The 19,203-nt window shown below is 48.4% G+C and overlaps 1 protein-coding gene across 2 annotated transcripts in view; it reads right to left on the bottom strand.

The window, feature by feature from the left end:
- The window catches only part of KIAA1522 (KIAA1522 ortholog), a 47,770-nt gene that overhangs the window by 3,295 nt on the left and 25,272 nt on the right, over nt 1-19,203 (bottom strand). For both annotated transcript variants that reach the window (XM_048500474.1, XM_048500475.1), the window contains exons 2-6: nt 13,125-13,280; nt 11,941-11,996; nt 9,319-9,436; nt 8,425-8,541; nt 4,181-7,315 (exon numbers count right to left, since the gene is read on the bottom strand). In XM_048500474.1, coding sequence (XP_048356431.1) covers nt 4,181-7,315; nt 8,425-8,541; nt 9,319-9,436; nt 11,941-11,996; nt 13,125-13,280 — 3,582 coding nt within the window. The remainder of the gene's footprint in view (nt 1-4,180; nt 7,316-8,424; nt 8,542-9,318; nt 9,437-11,940; nt 11,997-13,124; nt 13,281-19,203) is intronic.

Raw genomic sequence — 19,203 nt, 5'->3', positions numbered from 1 at the left:
CGATGGTGCCTTTTTCCCTCCTCTGCTTAACAAAAAGCTGTCAGCAATGACTGCCCTCCTCTGTTTCAGCCTCCCAACGACACCATGGAGCCAGTGTGATCTGGCTAGAGACAAATATGCGGTGGGGACCAACGCTTCATGCCCTCATTCTTAAAAGAAAGGGGGAAAGGACACCAGCCATAGCGGCAGACACCAACGAAAAGTGGAAGGAAGGAGGTTTCTACTATGAACACTGAGAGACACCTTCCCTGGTCCCTCTTTCATGCCAAAGACAGTTCATGAGCTTTTTGGCTATGCCTTATTCCAGTTACACCAAGAAGGGAAGAATCTTTCCTGGCAAGACAGTCTGCAACAAATAGAGCAGCAGAAAGAGGGAGCTGTGAAGTAAGAATACAGCAGGAGCCACAAGATCCAACACAGAAATTGTTCCTCACAACAAATCACTATGCAAATCACCAGTCTCTCCCTCCCCCCCCCACACACACAAAGGAGTGTCATACTCTTAAGGGCTCTATGAGGACTTCTCATTAAAACTCTCATGGCACATCTGCTCTATGGTCTGTGGCAATGGCATAGCAGTGTAGTCCCTCATGAGAACTCTATTGTGCCCTGCAATGCCTCCCCCCCCCCCACCCCACCCCACAAAAGCCAACCCTCTCTCACACCCTTAGCTCTTAAAGAGTTAAAAGGGAGACAGGAGCACTGACTTTTGATCTTTTATGAATGCGCTTCACTTTACTGGAGCCAACCCCACCCCCAAAATTTCTGTCATAACCATGCTGTAATGAAAAATACAAACAATAACAGCACAGCAAAGAATTCTGCTGTTAACTATGAAAAAAATGAGAAATGCTTATAGCAACGTTCCTAAACCAGTCTGTTTGAGTATAATGGAGGAAATGATGAGGTACTTAAAAAATTATAAGCTCATTTCCACTGCACTACTGAGAGCACTTTTATTCTGAGAAGACCACCCCCTCAGTTCTTCCATGATGAGAATCTCCCAGACAGCACAGTGAGCTGCTTGCAAAACAACACGGCTTCCCTGCTTTCCAGAACAATCCGAAGCTCAGCATGAATCAAGAACATTCCCCTGGGCACCTCTTCTAGCTGAGGGTGGGGGTTGGAGAATGGAAAAGGCAATTTTCTCCATTTCTACTGAGCCTTAGAGAGGCTCGGAAAATCATGACGCATCACACAACTTTCAATACTTCAGGGCCAATTCTCTCCCCGAGCACACCAATTAATTTTTAAAAAGCAGGCATTGCTTTGGCATTTGTGTTTCAGTTCAACAAGGATTTTTTTTAACCCAGTGCAAACTGTAAATAAAAAGGGAGGGAAAGGCATGTGCAAAGAAAAATGCAAGCAAGGTAAATCAGAGCATAATTCTAAGTGGATATATTCAGAATTCTACTCAGGTGTGTTCAGCAGTGCTTACACCCAAGAAAGTCTTTGTTAAACGGCTGCAGTGGCAGTGGTCCTTTGCCAGTCCACCCGGGGCAGATGGTCTTGTAATTCCATTCATATTTTGAAACGACAGGAAAACAATTTGGAAACCACTTGACAGCAACAGTGATGAAGTTTTTGACCTAACTCAGTAAACATGGAGATGACTCTTTATTGTTTAATACTCCTCAAGATGAAAGAACAGTAACCGAACAGCAACTGCAATTCCAACTTACAGGCCGGCACAGCACCTACACAAAATATTGGCATGAATGGATGTTAAGAAAATGACCAGAAAAATATTTTTTCCTTCACTCAATTAAAAAAAAATATTTATTTACTTATGCTTCCAATTTATAGGCCGCCCTCCCCCGAAGGGCTCAGCGTGAAAGCACAAAGAAATGGTGAGCGTGAAGGCAACCAAGAACTTGGGGCTTTTGGAGATACCTGCATGGGAGAATGAAGACTCCGGTGAAAGGGTCACACAGTCATGGGTAATTGGTGGTGGGGGGGGGGGCGTGGTTTTACAGAAGGTGGCACATGTGGAACAAAGGGCTTGAGGAGAAGCACTTTGAGAAATGACAAAAGGCAAAGAGAGAAAGGAGCAAGGCTGTAAAGAATATGCTGCCACAGGAGGTGGTGATGGCCACTAACCTGGATAGCTTTAAAAAGGGCTTGGACAGATTTATGGAGGAGAAGCTGATCTATGGCTACCAATCTTGATCCTCCTTGATCTGAGACTGCAAATGCCTTAGCAGACCAGATGCTCGGGAGCAGCAGCAGCAGCAGGCCATTGCTTTCGCAGTCTGCATGTGAGCTCCCAAAGGCACCTGGTGGGCCACTGTGAGTAGCAGAGTGCTGGACTAGATGGACTCTGGTGTGATCCAGCAAGGCTCGTTCTTATGTTCTTAAAGATGCCTGAATGGAAAAACAATCAGCTTAAAGTGACCGGCCCAAGGTCATCCTGCAGACTCCATGTGGAGGAGCGCAGAATCAAACCGTTCATGTGGAAGAACAAGAAATCAAACCTGGTTCTCCACACTTGAGTTAACTGCTTCTAACCACTACATCATGCTGACTCTGAAATTAACTAAAATGTTGGTAGGGATAGATGTAAGGAAAAGAGGGAACTCTAGATATGAAGACGGAATGACGTTGAGAAGAACCTGGACAGGAAAGAGAAAGAATGTCTTCCCAGATTTAAAGAGAACAAGAAATAGAACTATCATTAAGGATGAGAGTAAGTGATGTTGAAAAAAAATAGCAATACTAATACAGTTGGTTTAGGAGCAGCTCAATTTGGAAATGTGGGATTCCATCCAACAAGAAAGCAGAAACTGAGACCAGAAAAGACAAGGCAAAGAACAACTCTCTTTCCCTTTACACAGTGTGTAACAGACTTCTATCTGTGATACACCTCTGAAGATGCCAGCCACAGATGCAGGCGAAACGTTAGGAACAAGATCTACCAGACCACGGCCACACAGCCTGGAAAACCCACCACAATCACGCTTTCCCTTTCTCTGCCCTCAGCTCCCCAGTCATCTGAAATATCAGGATGGTGATTAAAAAAAATATTCTAACCTTTTGTGGCTGCTTGCAATGACTAGACATGAAGCACAAAGAGAATGTGAAGAGGGCCAATGTTGTCAGTGAATTAAAGTCAGGAAGAATCAGCCATCCTGTGCAAAATAAATCATGGGCCAGACCCCAAAATATGTTTACAAAGAATGTTCATTCCTTCAAACAGGTTCCATTTTCCAGAGGGGAAAAGTCAGCTTGCTGGGCCAGCCTCCGCCTGATCTACTGAGCCAGTGTGGTGTAGTGGCTAAGAGCAGGTGGATTATAATCTGGAGAACTGGGTTTGATTCCCCACTCCTCCACCTGAGTGGCAGAGGCTTATCTGGTGAACCAGATGTGTTTCCACACTCCTACATTCCTGCTGGGTGACCTTGGGCTAGTCACAGTTCTCTCTGAACTCTCTCAGCCCCACCTACCTCACCAGGTGTCTCTTGTGGGGAGAGGAAGGGAAAGGAGCTTGTAAGCCACCTTGAGTCTCCTTACAGGAGAGAAAGGTGGGATATAAATCCAAACTCTTCTCTTCTTCTACTTACTAAGGATAAAGGGGAGAAAAGGAAACATTGCAAGCCACTTTGGAAATCCCTATTGGGGTGAAAAGGGGGGGGGGACAAAGGAAGCAGATAAAATAAGCAGACAGTCTCATGTCATTTTTATATATATATATAAATATATATATATATATATATTCTTGTTATATATATAGAGAGAGAGATATTTTCTTGTATATATATTTTCTTGTTGGAGGAACATGGAAGCAGAAAGAAAGAAAACTTGTGAGTAACGGGGGACTACTTCAACAGCAGCCCTGTCCTCGCTGGCCCAGGCTAGCCCATTCTCATCAGGTGCAAGAAGATGAGAAGGATTGGCCTTTGTTATTACTTGGGTGGGAGACCACCAAGGAAATCCAGGGTTGCCATGCAGAGGCAGGCGATGGCAAACCACCTCTGTCTTGCCTTGAAAACCCTACAGAGTAAACATAAATCAGCTGCAATCTGATGGCACTTTCTGCCACAATGTCAACAAGAAGGAAACACGACTCCTCTCTCAGTGGAAAACTACTGGCTTTTTCACCAGGTAGAGCTGCCAGGAGCAGGTGTGTGCTGCCCTGGCAGAACTCAGACCACCCTCTTTCTGACCTGCCCAGCCCCCCTACCTTGTGCTGGGGGGCTCTGCAGCAGCATCTCCGGCCTTGCAAGAGGGCTTCTGCTACCATCCTCCACGGGAGAGGCCGGGTTCTCACTCCCTGCACTCTTAGTCCTGTTTTCAATGGCAGACAGGGAGGAGCTCAGCTCCTCCGCTCCCAGTGGCTTCGGGCTCTGGGGCGACGGCAGGTGCCCTGGTGCAAGTGAAGGCTTCTTGGCTATGGGAGGGGGGATCTTTTGCGGCTTCTTCTGAGCCTGGGGCTTTCCTAAGCCCTGTTGGTTGACTCCCAGGGCTGCTGCAGGCCGCTGGCTCGAGACATTCATCAGTTCGGCAACCAGGTTCTTCTTTAGGTTGGCTTGGGCCTCTAAAGATGACGGGGTCTCAATCACCAACTTTTTGGAGCTCTTTGAAAAGATGAAGCTGGCTGTAGAGGCTGGGGATTTGTGTAGGGGGGACAGCTGGCCTTCTTTTGCCTCGCCAGAGGCAGCTGTTGCTGCCTTGGAGGGTGTCGGCAGAGTCAGCCGGTTTCTGGCTTTCCTCTCCGCCGTTCCAAGGCCAGGAGCATCCCTGGAAGATAAGGTGGAGGCCTTCAAGCGCACAGCATTGTGCAGAGGGTTCGAAGGGGACACCTCTTTGGAAGCCGATGGGGGGCCCTTCAAGGACAGAGACTTGCGGATAGGCTTCTTGGGGGCGGCCTGTGCCGGCTTGCCATTGACGCTCAGGTCAGTACCGTTCTGCTCGACGGGCGGCTTTGCTGCAGCCGGGTTTGCCACAGGACTGTGGGCATCCATGTTGATTGAGCGCAGGCGCACCATCTGCAGCAGAGAAGGGGTGACGATAGGCAGGCTGGCGTCCTCCTTTGGCATGGGGTTGCTTTTACTGCGGGAAGCGGGCTCCTTCTTCAGATCCGGGCGGGAGCTGCCAACCGGCTTCTTGAGGCTTGGCTGAGTTTGCAAGCCAGAGGGCTGGGGTGCCGCTGATACTGAGGCAGCGGCCTTTCGGTGGCCAAGCTGAGATCCAGATGCTCCCCCCATGACGGGAGGCTTCGCAGATGGAAGGGGCTCCGGTGTGGGAGCTGGCAGTGATGCAGCATCTAGAACTCCCTGCTGCTGAATCTTGGAGGAGACCATCGTGGAGAAGGAGGGCGAAGGGGCGGGCTCTTTGCCCTTTTCGGCAGACACTGCTCTTTGGTTGGGTGGCGACTCCATAGTGGCAGGAGCCCCTGGGGCTACAACGGAGGGTATTTCTGCAGCAACCTGCTGTGCTTCTGGCAGAGGCAGCAAGGAGAAGTAGGCCTCGTCTGGGGGAGGGAAGTCTGCCATGGAGAGATCGTGCTCGTCCGGCACAGGTGGGGGTGGTGGGGGCCACAGTGTGTCCTGAGGAGAATCCACCTCAGTTTCCAAGATGCTTGGCGCTTCAGGGCTCTCATCAGCCTTCTTCACTGGGGGCGGCGGTGGGTGGTAAGCAGGAGGAGGAGACGGAGGAGGTGACCCATTGCTGGGTTTGGAAAGCACAGGCGGCTCCGAACCAGCCTTGCTAGTGGAGGATGAAGCACAGGGCTGGCTATCGGCAGTGTTTGGCTCAGCCTGTTGAGGCTTGGAGGGCGGTGGGGAGAAAGGAGCTGGGACCTTGGGGTGAGGGGGGATAACAAACCTGTCCATTTTATTTGGAGCAGGAGCAGCGCCGGAAGGGGGCTGGATCTCCGCAGGGGCTGGATCTGAGGCAGAGGAGGATAAAGACGTCAGGGAGGAGGAGACGGAGGGCCCGGGGGACTGCAGGGAACAGACCCTCTCTGGTTTCTTTGGTTGCGGCCTCTTGCTTCTGGGAGAGGAGGTGTGGGAAAGGAGTCCCTTGGTGTGGAGGGTTGGGGTGCCGCTCTGACTGGAATACCCACTGGAGGGCGACATGGTGCGGCCAAAGTGGTCCGGAGAGCTCTGCTTGGAGGACAGCTGCTGCCCATCAGCAGGCAGGGGGCCTGTGTGAGAGAGGTCAGCAGAATAGGCCAGGCTGTTTGTCTTGCTCTGTGCGGATGGGGAGAAGACCTCATCCTCCCCAGGCAAACCAGGACTTCCTAGCCGCACTGCAGCCCACCCCTCGCTGCTTTCTCGCTGGGGCCTGCGTTCCGGCTTAGGGGGCAGGCCCATTGCCTTAGGAGCCCCGCTAGCCTCCAGCTGCTGGGCCTTCTGGGACAGGGAGTAGGTCCTCCGCGGTGGAGCAGGAGCCTTCTTCATCTTCCTGAGGGAAACGCTGCGAGAAGTGGACCGGTCGCTGCGAACACTGATGGTGTCTGATCCGTCTGCCATGCTCCCAGTGCTATAAGCGGGTGAGGCCCGACCGCTGCTCCCCGTGGGCTGCACTCCCAGGAGGTGGGGCGAGGCGGGGGCACCCTTGATGTAGTTGGAGCTGGCCCCGCTCACGGAGCTGTAGGCGCTGAGCTGGTCGAGATCGGGCCTGGCCATCGTTCGAGACTGCCTGTCCTGCCCAGCCTCGCTCGTTTTCTGGCTGTTGGTACCCCCATGGGAAGAGATGGTGGACGTGTTGGAGACAATCGTCTCGGTGGACTGCGAATGGCTCCAGTTGTCGCTAGAGGAGGAGTGCTCGCGGCTGCGGGGAGTGGAGAAGCGCCCCAGCGAGCGCACCGAGGCCGGGCTGGCTGTCGCCAGGCTGCAGCGGCTGAGTGTGCGCACTTTGTTGCTGGAAAGGGCAATGACGTCCACCATGGGTGGCAAGATAGCATTGGGAATAATCTTGGACAGGTACGTGCCTTGAGGGGAGATGGACATGACAGGGCGCATCAGGTCCGGGGAGCCGGGCTGCGTAGTCATCCAGGGAACAGCCAGAGACTTGGGCCTGACCAAGGGGGACAGCTTGGCTGCTGTCTTGCGCCCCAGCAGGGAGTCATCATAGTAGACACAATCAATATGGCGCTGGAGGGCACGGTCCGCTGCCTCCAGCTCCAAGGTCTGGAGGGAGACATGAGCGCCCCCTTCAGGGCCAGCGGTGGGCTCTAATTTTCCATCGACTGTGGGAATGTGGATCGCGTTGCTGGAGACCTTGCCTCTGTTCACTGGGGGCTGGGGGCTGGGGCTGGCTCTGACAGCAATGCTGCCCGGACGTTTCTTCGCGTCGTATCCATTGCTCAGACCTGGGGTGGAGAGACAGAAGAGGACAACACGGTAAGAAAAAAGCATAAAGAGTCCCATGCACGGATTGAGAAATCACAGATTTTAAAGGCAAGCCAGTTGGAGCAGGACTGGAACCTGGAACTCTCAAGCCTCCCAAAAAAGTGGGTCACCCGGCAACCTCTCTTTCTTCCCACTCCATCCCCACAGTAAGGACCAATGAATGGAGTGATTCGCGGTGGTTTCCAGGAGTATGGACATGGCTTTTAGCAGCAGTTCCCACATCGACGTTATTGGGGATCTAAGTATTGGCATCTTCAGAGGATCTGAATGCCAGCCACAGATGCAGGTGAAACGTCAGGAGAGAATGCTGCTAGAACACGGCCATACAGCCCAGAAACCACACAGCACCCAAGTGATTCCGGCCATGAAAGCCTTCGACAATACAATGGAGTGACTGTTGGATTTGGAAAGATGGGAGGTCCAATCCCAGCTTGGACATAAAACTCTACAGGTGGCTTTGAACAAGTAACTAGTTCTCAGCCTCAGTTTCATGGAACAATCGTTCACAAAGTATTGTCGAAGGCTTTCACAGCCAGAATCACTAGTGTGTTGTGGGTTTTCCTGATTGCATGGCCGTGTTCCAATAGCATTTTCTCCTGACGTTTTGCCTGCAACCCTTAACACTTCTAACCAATGAAAATGGTTCTTTCCCCCACCCTAGACACCCTGGTTCTTTCCCCCACTTGCTTTACTACCATCAGACCCTCTGAAGATGCCAGCCACAGATGCAGACGAAACGTCAGGAGAAAATGCTACTGGAACACGGCCATACAACTCGGAAAACACTAATAGTTTACAAACTGACGAGATGGTTGCAAGAACGAGAACTAACACTGTAAAGTTCTTTGTGTATTAATGGCACTGAACCAATTATTCCAAGCAGATGTGTATGCTTGTTTGGTTCTTCCTCAAATGGTCCTCCATCTTCCAAACTCTAATGTGAGCGACCAGAACACCTGGCGAAAGTCATTTCCTAAACTGACCGGTAAGATTAAAATGGCAACATAGTTCGTAAGTGCAAAACCTCAATCTCCCGCCGCCCCATTTTTTTGCCTACAGGAGGACTTACCCAGCTCTTTCTGCACATGTTGGGGAAGGCCAAGAACTGTCGTCCTCCGGTCTCTCCTTCTCTTCTCGCCCTTCATTGAGGATTTGGGGAATGAATCATGTGGCCGAAAAGTGGAGCCTGCAAGGCAGGAGGGGAGCGGAGTTAAAGCCAGTGGGAGTAAAGGGTGCCTTATGTTCAACTCTTTCTGTTTCTCTTTTTCCTTCCCCCCTTCTTGTTCCTGTAGAAGAAACTTTGTATATGCCTATTAAGCCTTGTCATGCTGAACATCTAAACTGATAGGGAACAGTAAGTATGTCAGTTAGCCAGCATCTTCGTTTTTATGTATCCCTTTTGTCACAAGCTGCAATTCTGTTGTTTAAAGGATTTTTTGCCATTTCTTTCAATAAAGCTTTATTTTATTATTTAATAATAAAGCTTTATTTTATTATTTAATAATAATTTACTATTATTATTTATTATTTATTTTTGCCATTTCTTTCAATAAAGCTTTATTTTATTATTTACTCTGTGAGTTACTGGCCAGACCCACAGCTCAGGGATATTACTGAAGCACAGCAAAGGTCTTTTGCCCAGATTTTTACTCTGGGCAACAGAAGAAAGATACCCGCCTGGCCACATGGAATCTCCTATATGAAAGGAATTCAGAGACAAGTCCGGAGTGGGAGGAGAACTTGGAAGATGGCAAGCAAGGGCATCCCTGCACCTCAAATTTACACCGTGGCCCTTTCTCCAAGGGACTGCTTCTAATCTCTGCAATGTGCTGCCATTTCAGTATTCCAGTTGGAAGCAGAAGACACATTCCCCCCTGCTCAATGTCAATACAGCTCTTGTGAGTGAGTAAACAATACCATGCCTCCAACCCTTTCCCCTCAGGCCTTCGGCATACGGTAGTACCTTTCCGCTGTATCATCTCCGAGCGGACAGAAAGCGCATCCTCTGAATTCTCTGTCGTGCACGATGGAGTCTTGCTTTGGATCGAGAGGTTATCCCCCTCTGTGGATGAGCGGGAAGACTGTGTTGAGTCCAAAAGAAAAGAAGAGAATGGAGAATGTGATTCCCCCGAGATCCTAAAAAATACTGCCAGACTCTGCTGATATTTGAGACCTTCAGCAGCAGTTTGAAGGCAACCTAGTCAGATGCATAGTCTAGCAGGAACCCTTCCAAAGGGAAAATACCAGATCCTAATTACCCCCAAAGACTCTTCCTGCCAGACCTCTCTTCTCTAGGAAATAAACTGGAGACAGTTGCAGAAAGAAATACCATGTCTGACCACTAGATGGTGCTGCTAGTCAATTGCACTTTGATGTTAAACCCTTTTTGCCTTGTTTCCAAAAGTTCAATATTCCTTTTAGAACAGAAGGACATGCATGTAACAAGTTTCCTTTCTTTTTCTTTCCTTTTTTTGGGGGGGTGGGGGGGTGGGGGGGAAGCATATCAGAGGTGAAGAACATGCATGTAACAAGTTTCCTTTCTTTTTCTTTTGTGGGGGTAGGGGGGTGGTGGAAGCATATTAGTGGTAAAACCGGCCTCACAAATATGTGCAAATATCTGTTGGGGCTCACTCCAAAAACTGACAAAGACAGGAGAAGACTATAATTGTGGGAATGTGCTTTGCACATGCCTGATACATCTTCTTAACTAAAGCAGCCTTATCTAATGTTTTGTTGATATTCAAAGCATGTGAAAAGGCTAGCAAGGCAATGAAAAGGTTAATCGTGGCAGTTCTATGGAAACAGTCCCCTCTGCTATCCAGGAGTTGTAAAGTCGAGAATTTCCACTTTCGTTATCGTTAAGATAAACAACTAAGCTTCTAGCCCTCGTGAAGATATGAAGATACATGTCAAAGTATGTGGGCAATATCTGGTGAAAACTGAGACATCAGAAGAGTTGCTAGCAAAGATGCTTCAGGGCTGATAAAGGTAAGGGCTTCAGTATCCTGCAGACACCCCCTCGCCCACCCAATGCCTTCATTTGCAAAGAAAAGAAGTGTACAAAACAGGGCAAGTTCCCCCCTCCTCCTTTTTGGGAGGGTTTAAGTAAGGGTTTTTCGTGGGATGCCAATGTTATGAAATAATCGCTGTTTTAATGGGATTAAATTTTATAGTTCATGGAGCTTGAATATTAACTATAGGTTTATTTATTGACTAGTTATTAATTCGCTCCTCTTGTGATACTTGTGTTTTATGATGATTTTATGTATGAGGTCTTATGTTGTACACTGCCCAGAGCCCTTTGGGGATAGGGCGGTATACCAAATCAAATCAAATCAATCAATCAATATAAGTTACAGAAAGTAACTGCTCACTTTTCAGTCAAGATTACCGATTTCTACTTTTCTTGGCTTAGAATTTAGGCTCCCTGAATGCAGAGTCTTGGTTTAAAAACTGTAGAGTTTGAGAGTTACTTTCCCCAAGTCAGTGACTGGCTTTGGAACTCCAGACTCGTTTGCAAAGGAAAGATATTTTTAAGAAGATACTTTTCAAATCAGTAATTAAAGCTGTAGCTGATAAAGAAGAAGTTTGGATGTATACCCCCCCTTTCTTCCTGTAAGCAGTCTCTAAGTGACTTACAACCGCCTTCCCTTCCTCTCTCCACAACAGACACCTTGTGAGATAAGTGGGGCTGAGTGAGTTCTGAGAGAACTGTGACTAGCCCTAGGTCACCCAGCAGGCTTCATATGGAGGAGTGGGGAATCAAACCCAGTTCTGCCGTTTAGAGTCCACCGCTCTTAACCACCGCACTACGCTGGCTCTCCCTCAACTAATTGAAGACTGCACCCTTGCTTGCATTTAACAGATCACACTCCCAGACTGAGGATACCTGGAAGGTTGAGAATGGAAGGCTCCATGATCTTCACTGGAGATAGGTGACCCCCTCTAGACTGCTTGGCTCTGCTTCCTGAAGCCCAAAAGGGTTACTCAAGTAAACATTAAATGGAAGCAGTCCATTTGCTTAAGTAAACATACCTGGGACACAGACAGGGCCAGCTGGGGAGAGAACAATCCCAGCACGGGGGAAGGGTAGGCATAGTTTGCATGGGAACTTGCTGTAACCAAGCAAAGGGAGAAAGTGCAGCTGATCTCAGCCGAAGGTACACATAACAGGGAAAGCCAGGAAGAGAGCTACACCCTCCCCCACCTTCCCAGTTAGGTACAGATCAATCTCAATTTGCCAGGCCGCTTCCTCAGGCAAGCTGGACACACGTACAACCCTCTTTCAGGATCCCCAAGCTGCTGCATTCTCTCAGGCACCCTTCAGTGGTGCAAAATTGGGGATTTTACTGCTGCTGCCACGACTCACGATGCAGACAGCTCTCTAACCCTGCCACTACAACCATAGATCTCCCAACCACGGACTCCGCTGAAGAAGCAGGAAAATCACCCACCATGTGCCTGACTGGTCTTCTGAGCCAAGGGGAGGCAGGCACTATGGTGAAGCTGCTGCCGGCAAGCCGACAGAGGCCCCATCACCCCAGTGGGGCATCTCTGGGAGGCTGCCCTGAGGAAAGCTGCTTACCTGGATGCTGTTGGTGTCGCTTTGATCCCAGGCCCGTTTGGTCTGCTTGTGTTTCTCTAGAAGGAAACAGGAGGAACGTCAGTCGCCTGTGGAATGGTGGCATCCATCTTGATCCTCCACAACTGTAACTGTATTGCCCACCTCCCAGTGGAAACTGGATATCTCCCAGAATTGTAACTGATCTCCAGAGTACAGAGGTCAGTTCCCCTGGAAAAAATGGCTGCTTTGGAGGGTGGACTCTATGGTATTATACCCCACTGAGGTCCCTCCCCTCCCTAAACACTTCCCTCTCTAGGTTCCACCCACCTAATCTCCCGGGAATTTCCCAACCCAGAATTAGGATCCCTCGGATGAAATGCTGGGGGAGGGGAGGAGGGGCAACACAGGGAGGGATGCTATTCCTCTTGCTTCTCTTTCTTGCAGTCCTGGGAAAAGAGAGTCCCCAAACAGCCTTCTGGAGACACCTGTCTGTGACTGGACCCCACAGTAAAGGACAGCACAGAGAGCGGGCCCAGTTCTGTGTCCTTCTAAGCCAGCCGCCCCACACGCACACTGGACTCTGCTCTGCTCCTGCAACCTCTCCACCCCGACATCACTGCAAACACACGCTTGGCCAATGCCGTTTTATCTCTGGTGAGGGTGGAGGGGAGAAAAACATCCCAAAATGCCATATGTGGGAGCAAAGAAACTCCCCACCCCGGCTGCCACCCCAGAAAAGGGGCCAACCAATAAGCAAGCTTTCCGGCTGTGCAGACGCTATCTTTGGACTTCTGTTGTTAAAGTGGGGAACAGAAATGTTCTCCTTTTCCCCACTTCGCGTTATTTTTAGACAAGTCTTATGGAGAGTTTCGTGCAGCTCTGAAGCTCTCCTTCTGCACTGTGAACCAGGCCTGCTGTTACTGAATCCTGTCCCAGCGGGTGACGTGGCTACCTGCCACAATTCCACAACAGGATCCGGTCACCTTTTGAGGGCATGTGCATGGGTGGGCAGAACAAACCTGGTGGCAAGGGTATCCCGTAGGCCCCATCAACCATCCACTCCCAGTGCAGAGGGCAATCTCAGGCAGAGAAGAAGGAGCAGGGCTACTAGTTATGGAGGCAGGGACGCAGCACAACAGATGTTGACAAGGGGGTCCAAACTAGAAGCTCCTCTCCCCTCCCTGCCCCAATTCGACGGATGATACCTTGGTTTTGCAGAGACTTGAGCCCAGCCTGGGCCTGGATGTGCAGCTCCTCCAGGTGGGGAGCGCGGTTGCAGGGGAAGAAGACATTGTCGGGCTGTTCCGTCCCTGCTCTGTACTGGACACTCAGTCGCTTGTCATTGTCAGACTTTGTGGCACCTGCAAGCAGAGAACATGGAGCTTAGCCGGGTACTTCATTCACACCATCAACGGCTTCAGTCTCTGAAACTCTGGCAGGATTCCTTAAAGCCTTCTGTCTTCAATTTTATCCCAGAATCCTCAACCCATCCCTTCCCCCAGCCCCAGTCGAGAACTACTGGAATGACACCCTGTCCACAAGTCAATGGCAGGCCGTTCTTTCTAGGACTCAGCTGTCACTCTGCAGACCAAGGCAAATAGCAACTGCCCAAGGCTAGAAATCAAGGTCCGGATGCAATGATGGTGGTCTGGAAATGTGGACATGCAGACAGACCCATCTTCTAGGTTCCTAAGGGAGTCATCTGGATTTAATGCATTCTTGATATGCACTATAATGCTGGTGTCAAACTCGCGGCCCTCCAGATGTTATGGACTACAGTTCCCATCATCCCCTGCCAGCGTGATGCTGTAGTCCATAACATCTGGAGTGCCGCGAGTTTGACACCTGTGCACTATAACACAGAGATGGGGGCACTCAGCCACTTTAGGAACTAACTCCTGATGGAATACATCTGCACAAGGAGCTAAGTTTGAGGAGGGAGAGGCAAGCAGCAGAAATAAATGTGAAACCTTTTGAGCAGACGACTCCACAAGTCTTGGAAGCTTTGTGTGTATAGCCTGAGGTTTATCATATTATCCTCTCTGTGGAAGAGAATCTATGATGGCAGCAGGCTCTAAAAGAGATCCAATTTGGGAATATTGTAATGAAGCTCCTCTACCGATGGGTAAGGCAGGCCGGCATGCAAAAACTGCAACAAACAAATACAAAGTCCAGTGGCCTGAAAAAAACACTGGAGATAGTTCAACTCGCAATAATTTCACAACTATCTATCTATGTATTTCTAATAGTATATCAAATCATTGCTGTTTTGATATAACTGAAAAACTAATCTGAAAAGTTATTATTCTAAAAATGAAACCTTAATCTGGAGGTAAATATTAATCTTATACCAGCAAGAATGAGTCTTTATCTAGAAAACCATGATTTAAATTGTCTTACTAGTGATTTAAATTGTCCTTTTTTAACTGGAGATGCTGAGGACTGAACTGTCTGTCTGCTGACCAGGTGCTCCACCACTCAGTCACGGCCCCTGCCATCTCTACGGGCACTTATGCACATGCAGAATAATGCACTTCCAATGCACTTTGCAGATTGATTTTACAGTGCAAAATAGCAAAATCCACTTGCAAACAATTGCAAAAGTGGACTGAAAGTGCATTATTCTGCATGTGCGGAAGTGCCCTACAATGCAGTAAATGGCTCCCAAATGGTAGCCCGAAGTGAATGTTGCAGCTAAGTTTTTAATGTCTTCCCTGTGGTTTATACGTTGTTTGGGTGGCAGGATGCTCCCTTTCCAAAACAAATAAATTACGCACACGTATCCAGTGAAGCTCGTGGGACTCAGCTGGGCTTGAGCTCCAACACAGCCTCCTGTAACCATGACACCCGTTTGGATCCCCTTACAGCCTGCCTGCCCTCCACCGACACAGGTGAGATCTGACACCTGCCTTTCTCCCTCCCTTCTCCACCCTGTATGTCCAAAGCCTGTGCCTTTAAAACAAGGGAACTGAATCAGCAGAAGCACCCCAGGGTGGGATCACATGACCAGTGCCAGAAATATCTGAGCACCTTGCGCACGCACAAAAAGCCTGCTGGCCAGTCTGGTTTAAAAGGGCAGCACTTGGCATATTTCCCTACCAGAAGGAGGGGGCAGGCCGGGGAGGGAGGGGGAAAGGCTGAGCACAATAAAATCAGGTGGTTCGACACATCTGCCTTTTCCAGTGGCGGCGGCTATAGTTGCGTGGCTTCCAAAGTGGGGATTTGGGTGCTGTTATTCCTGTCTGGTATGGAGAGAGCGCACCACTCACGCCCATCCCAATGCTTTCTTTTAAAAAAATTCACCTGGATTTATTGAAAAAAGGGTTTCAGGAAAGAAAAAGGCAAATTCCTAAAATAAGAGAGTATAAAAAGGTATCGCAATGCTACTGAGCAGGAAACCTCAAGGCTTCCTGACTCCCAGGAAGCCATTCCTTGCCAAGACTATCTCCACCTCCCCTGTGACCCACGGGACCAGCCTCTGAGCTCCATGCTGGCAGGCCCATTGAGTTGTGCGAACACCAGCTATGGACTGCCAGGGGATGAAGCCAGCAAGTCACAAATGGCTGATGCTTGTCTTTCCAGCTTAACATTTTGGCAGAGCATCGGTACATTTTGTTTTTAAAAATGAAAGCAAGTTTCTAGTCCCCTACAGTGAATATATTTATTCTCTTTGGCTCCAGCTGTCTAACATACTGCACAGAACAGTGAAGCAAGTGGCATAGCTTCCACAGGACTGGGTGGGGATAGGTGCCCCGGGCGGCCACTGTTGGGGGTGTGTGGAAAATGTCATAGGAAACTTCTCACGTCCCAATCAACAGGACTCAAACAAACAAAAGGTCAGAAACTTAAAAGAGCCACCAGCAGAAAGAGCAACAAGCAATCAAACCCCACGCAAATACTATACGCGGCTCACTAGCATGCAGAGGACACGAGATTGCAACATCGGACGTACAACTGGGCCCTTTAAAACCCAGCCTTGGCCAGAGTTGCCCTCTTACCAATAAACCACCTTGAATGTGGGTGGAATGATGCTCACCACGCTCCCTGCAAACACATATCTTGCAAACACGCCCAAAACCCCTGCGCCTCCAATGTTCTGCTATTGAACGCTGCAACAAGATCTTTTGAAACTGATGTTCGGGCTGCACAACTATCTGGGAAGAAGAGGGAAAGGCCAGGAAAAATGAGCTCTTTCCGCCCCTTCTCTCCGGCTTATGCTTTCACCACGCATTTCAATTTTTGCAAAAATTAAAAAACACCATTTCCTCCATAGCATGGTTTCCACTGGAAAGATGTACAAAATGTGCAGCTCAGTAAAACATGACAATATCCCCCCACTTTTCCAATATTGTACTGTCTTCTGCTGCAAAGGGTAACATGGAAGCCACAATATGGGTATAAACTCCAACCCACCCCTTCCAAAAACCAAAGTGTGTGTGTGGGGGTGGTGGGGGTGGAAAGATCATGTCCAGTTGTTTTAAATAATTTCATTATTATTATTAATAATAAATTTAATAAATGATTACAGATTGGGATTGTTCTCACCTGTGGAAACCCGCTGCTTTAACTTCCGCCACAAAACATTTAACCGCACTTAGATCTTTTGATGGAAAAGGGTACACTAGCATATTTGGATATAGAGTTAAACACACACACCTGTTATAAACCTGAACTCTGCAACAACCCTTCTGCTCTTCAACAACAGTCCCACCATAAAATATTAATTGTGGACAAAATTGATCCAATTAAAAAATATATTCTTGAAAATAAGTCATATGTTTATGTTTTCAAAATAAAGGAACGATCATTCTCTGATGCTGTAGGCTGCATTACAAATCCTCATACTAACTGAATGAATAAAATCTGGTCTTTAAAAGCATTTCACTTATTCCCAAAAAGAATTTCAAGGGAGCATATTTAGTGATGTTTAATTTTTTTGATTTTGCCATTTAGAAAGAACTGGGAAAAGTCCTTGAAGGGGAAAAAAATGTCTCCCCAAAATGTTTCTGTCTTTTCCTGGGCTTTCACCTCTGTAGATACCACTCAAATGCCTAACAACAGATACTGCTGGAAGCAAAGGGGGCTTCCCTTGCTGAAAGCCCCTGGAGTCTGGAGTTTAGAGGTAGCTCTGCCTGAGGGCAACAGTGGAAAGGACAATCAAGACGTTCCAGGGCTCAGCAGTACCACTACAAACACACACAAAGCCAGCAATCTGAACTGCTAAAAATTCCTACTGCTGATCGGTTATGATAGAAAAGGGATCATCTCACTGCTGTCTGGCCCAAGATCATCTGGAGAGACCCATCATAAAATGGACAGTCAGAATTGGCTTAGCAATATTGGATTGCTGGGGTTTGCTTGTTTACACATGACTGGCTGAGCCAGCCCTAGAACAATCTCCTTGAACGGTTTGTCCAAGGTCACTGAGACCCCTCCAGGCCTAGAGATGCTGACTCAACACGGATAAGGAGTCTGCCATTCTCTCCCCGCTCAGCCAATCTTTGTTCTCAGTTCAGCAGGAAGATCAATACTCAGCGAGTAGCTTTCTCTCATATTCATCCATCCCATCCATCCTCTGTTCTCCAGCAAAACCAAAACAGCACAGATTCCCTCCCAAATGCACGCCACTCTTAAAGGCAAAGGAAACCACGTAGGAATCTCGGAAAGCCACACAAGAGTGTGCGTGTACTGTGTGGGTGGGGGGAGTGAATATGCAGGAGGGCCAAAGCACCCAATAGCAAGGATGCTGCATAACAATCACATACAACAGAATCGCCCAAGGATGCTAAGATATCATCTCTATTTCCCCCTTTTGCAACCACGGTCTAGCCATATTCAAATTCATACAGATTTTGTCAATTGATTCTCGTGCAATTAATTGGCTATTAATTAGACAGCCTTAGGGCTAAGTGGATGTGCTGGGTTTCTTTTTGATGGCAAACCCCGACCTGTGGATACGATAGCCACGTGCCATGCTGTGTGCTGTTGATACTTGCTTAACCTTCCACTGGCTTCCAGGTAAGCTCTCCTCTAAACAGATACCCACAATTTCAGTGTTCAGTTATTCTAAAGAGAGGTGCCGGGAATGCTTCTGCCTGCAATTTCCCCCTCAACCTAGACCCAAATCTCACTGGCCAGGAAAAGGAACTCTGCACATGCCCACAGACATTCGCATTTAGCCTTGCTTCTACAGGAGAGAACCCTGTTGGCTGGGATTCCCTATCTGATACTGGATAACCTCATCAAAATACACTAGTCAGGGAATCGTCAGCAATTGGATCAGGACGAGGTCGAACATGCAACTGAACCCCAACATCTCATTCTTGTTCAAATACCTCCCTCCAGTCACATTAGCTAATGCTCATGTGTTTGCGTTGTTCTGGGCTTGATGGGGTTTTGTGAGGCTGAGGATTCTTGACCACATGTGGCTCAAACACTGCATGGTACTCACCACTTTAATTTGCCTCATCCTGTTTACACTTTGCCCCTACAGAAGAGTCACCAAACACGACAGAGACCTGCAGGGCAATCCTAAACAGAGCTGCAACCTTCCATGTCCTTTAAGGTCAACGGAATTAGAAGGGCATAACTCTGTTTAGTTAGCACTGAAACTTACTTAAGGTCTCTGAATGAGTCCATGAAGGTGACTACATTTAAGCCCAGGTCCCTGGATCGTCTCTCTCTCTCTCTCTTTCATTCCTATTCCAATTTTTATCTCCATCATGGAGTATTTAAAATCATAGAGTTCATCCAACTAAAGCGATAGTTTCCATTAGTTCCCCCTTCCCACTGCAGACCCCTACCCATGTCATTCCTCAGTGTCTCCTTGCCCCAGAAGCAACATTTCCTACAGATGGTAGACAGGCAAGAAAGACCCATTCAGCTGATGGAAAATCTGTTCTGTATCCAGCCTAAATATTGTCCCAGTAACATTTCCAACAACCCTGTAAGGTAGATCGCCATTGTTATAACTATGTTTCAGGAACAGAAAACCAGATTGCCTCAGGAAATCTGGTGAGCTGGGGCCCCAGGGAACACTTCTGAATTTAGGGCTCTTTCAACACCAGAATTTAGGGCTCTTTCAACACCTTTCAAGGCTAGCTCTAACCACTGGACAAACTGCTTCTTGCAACCCACAGCAATGGGATTGATCATGTGTTTTCAGTTGGGGGGGGAGAGAGAGAGAGAGAGAGAGAGAGAGGCAGGTGCAGCAAGCGAAGGCGATTGCAGGCTGCTTTGAGCCCCCTTGAAGGCTGAGAAAAGCGGACTGTAAAAACCAACTCT

Source organism: Sphaerodactylus townsendi, linkage group LG06, assembly GCF_021028975.2.
Source record: "Sphaerodactylus townsendi isolate TG3544 linkage group LG06, MPM_Stown_v2.3, whole genome shotgun sequence".
In the NCBI taxonomy this organism is placed as follows: Eukaryota; Metazoa; Chordata; class Lepidosauria; order Squamata; family Sphaerodactylidae; genus Sphaerodactylus; species Sphaerodactylus townsendi.
The sequence above is the reverse complement of the archived record's forward strand: the minus strand, read 5'-3'. Positions and strand labels throughout refer to the sequence as shown.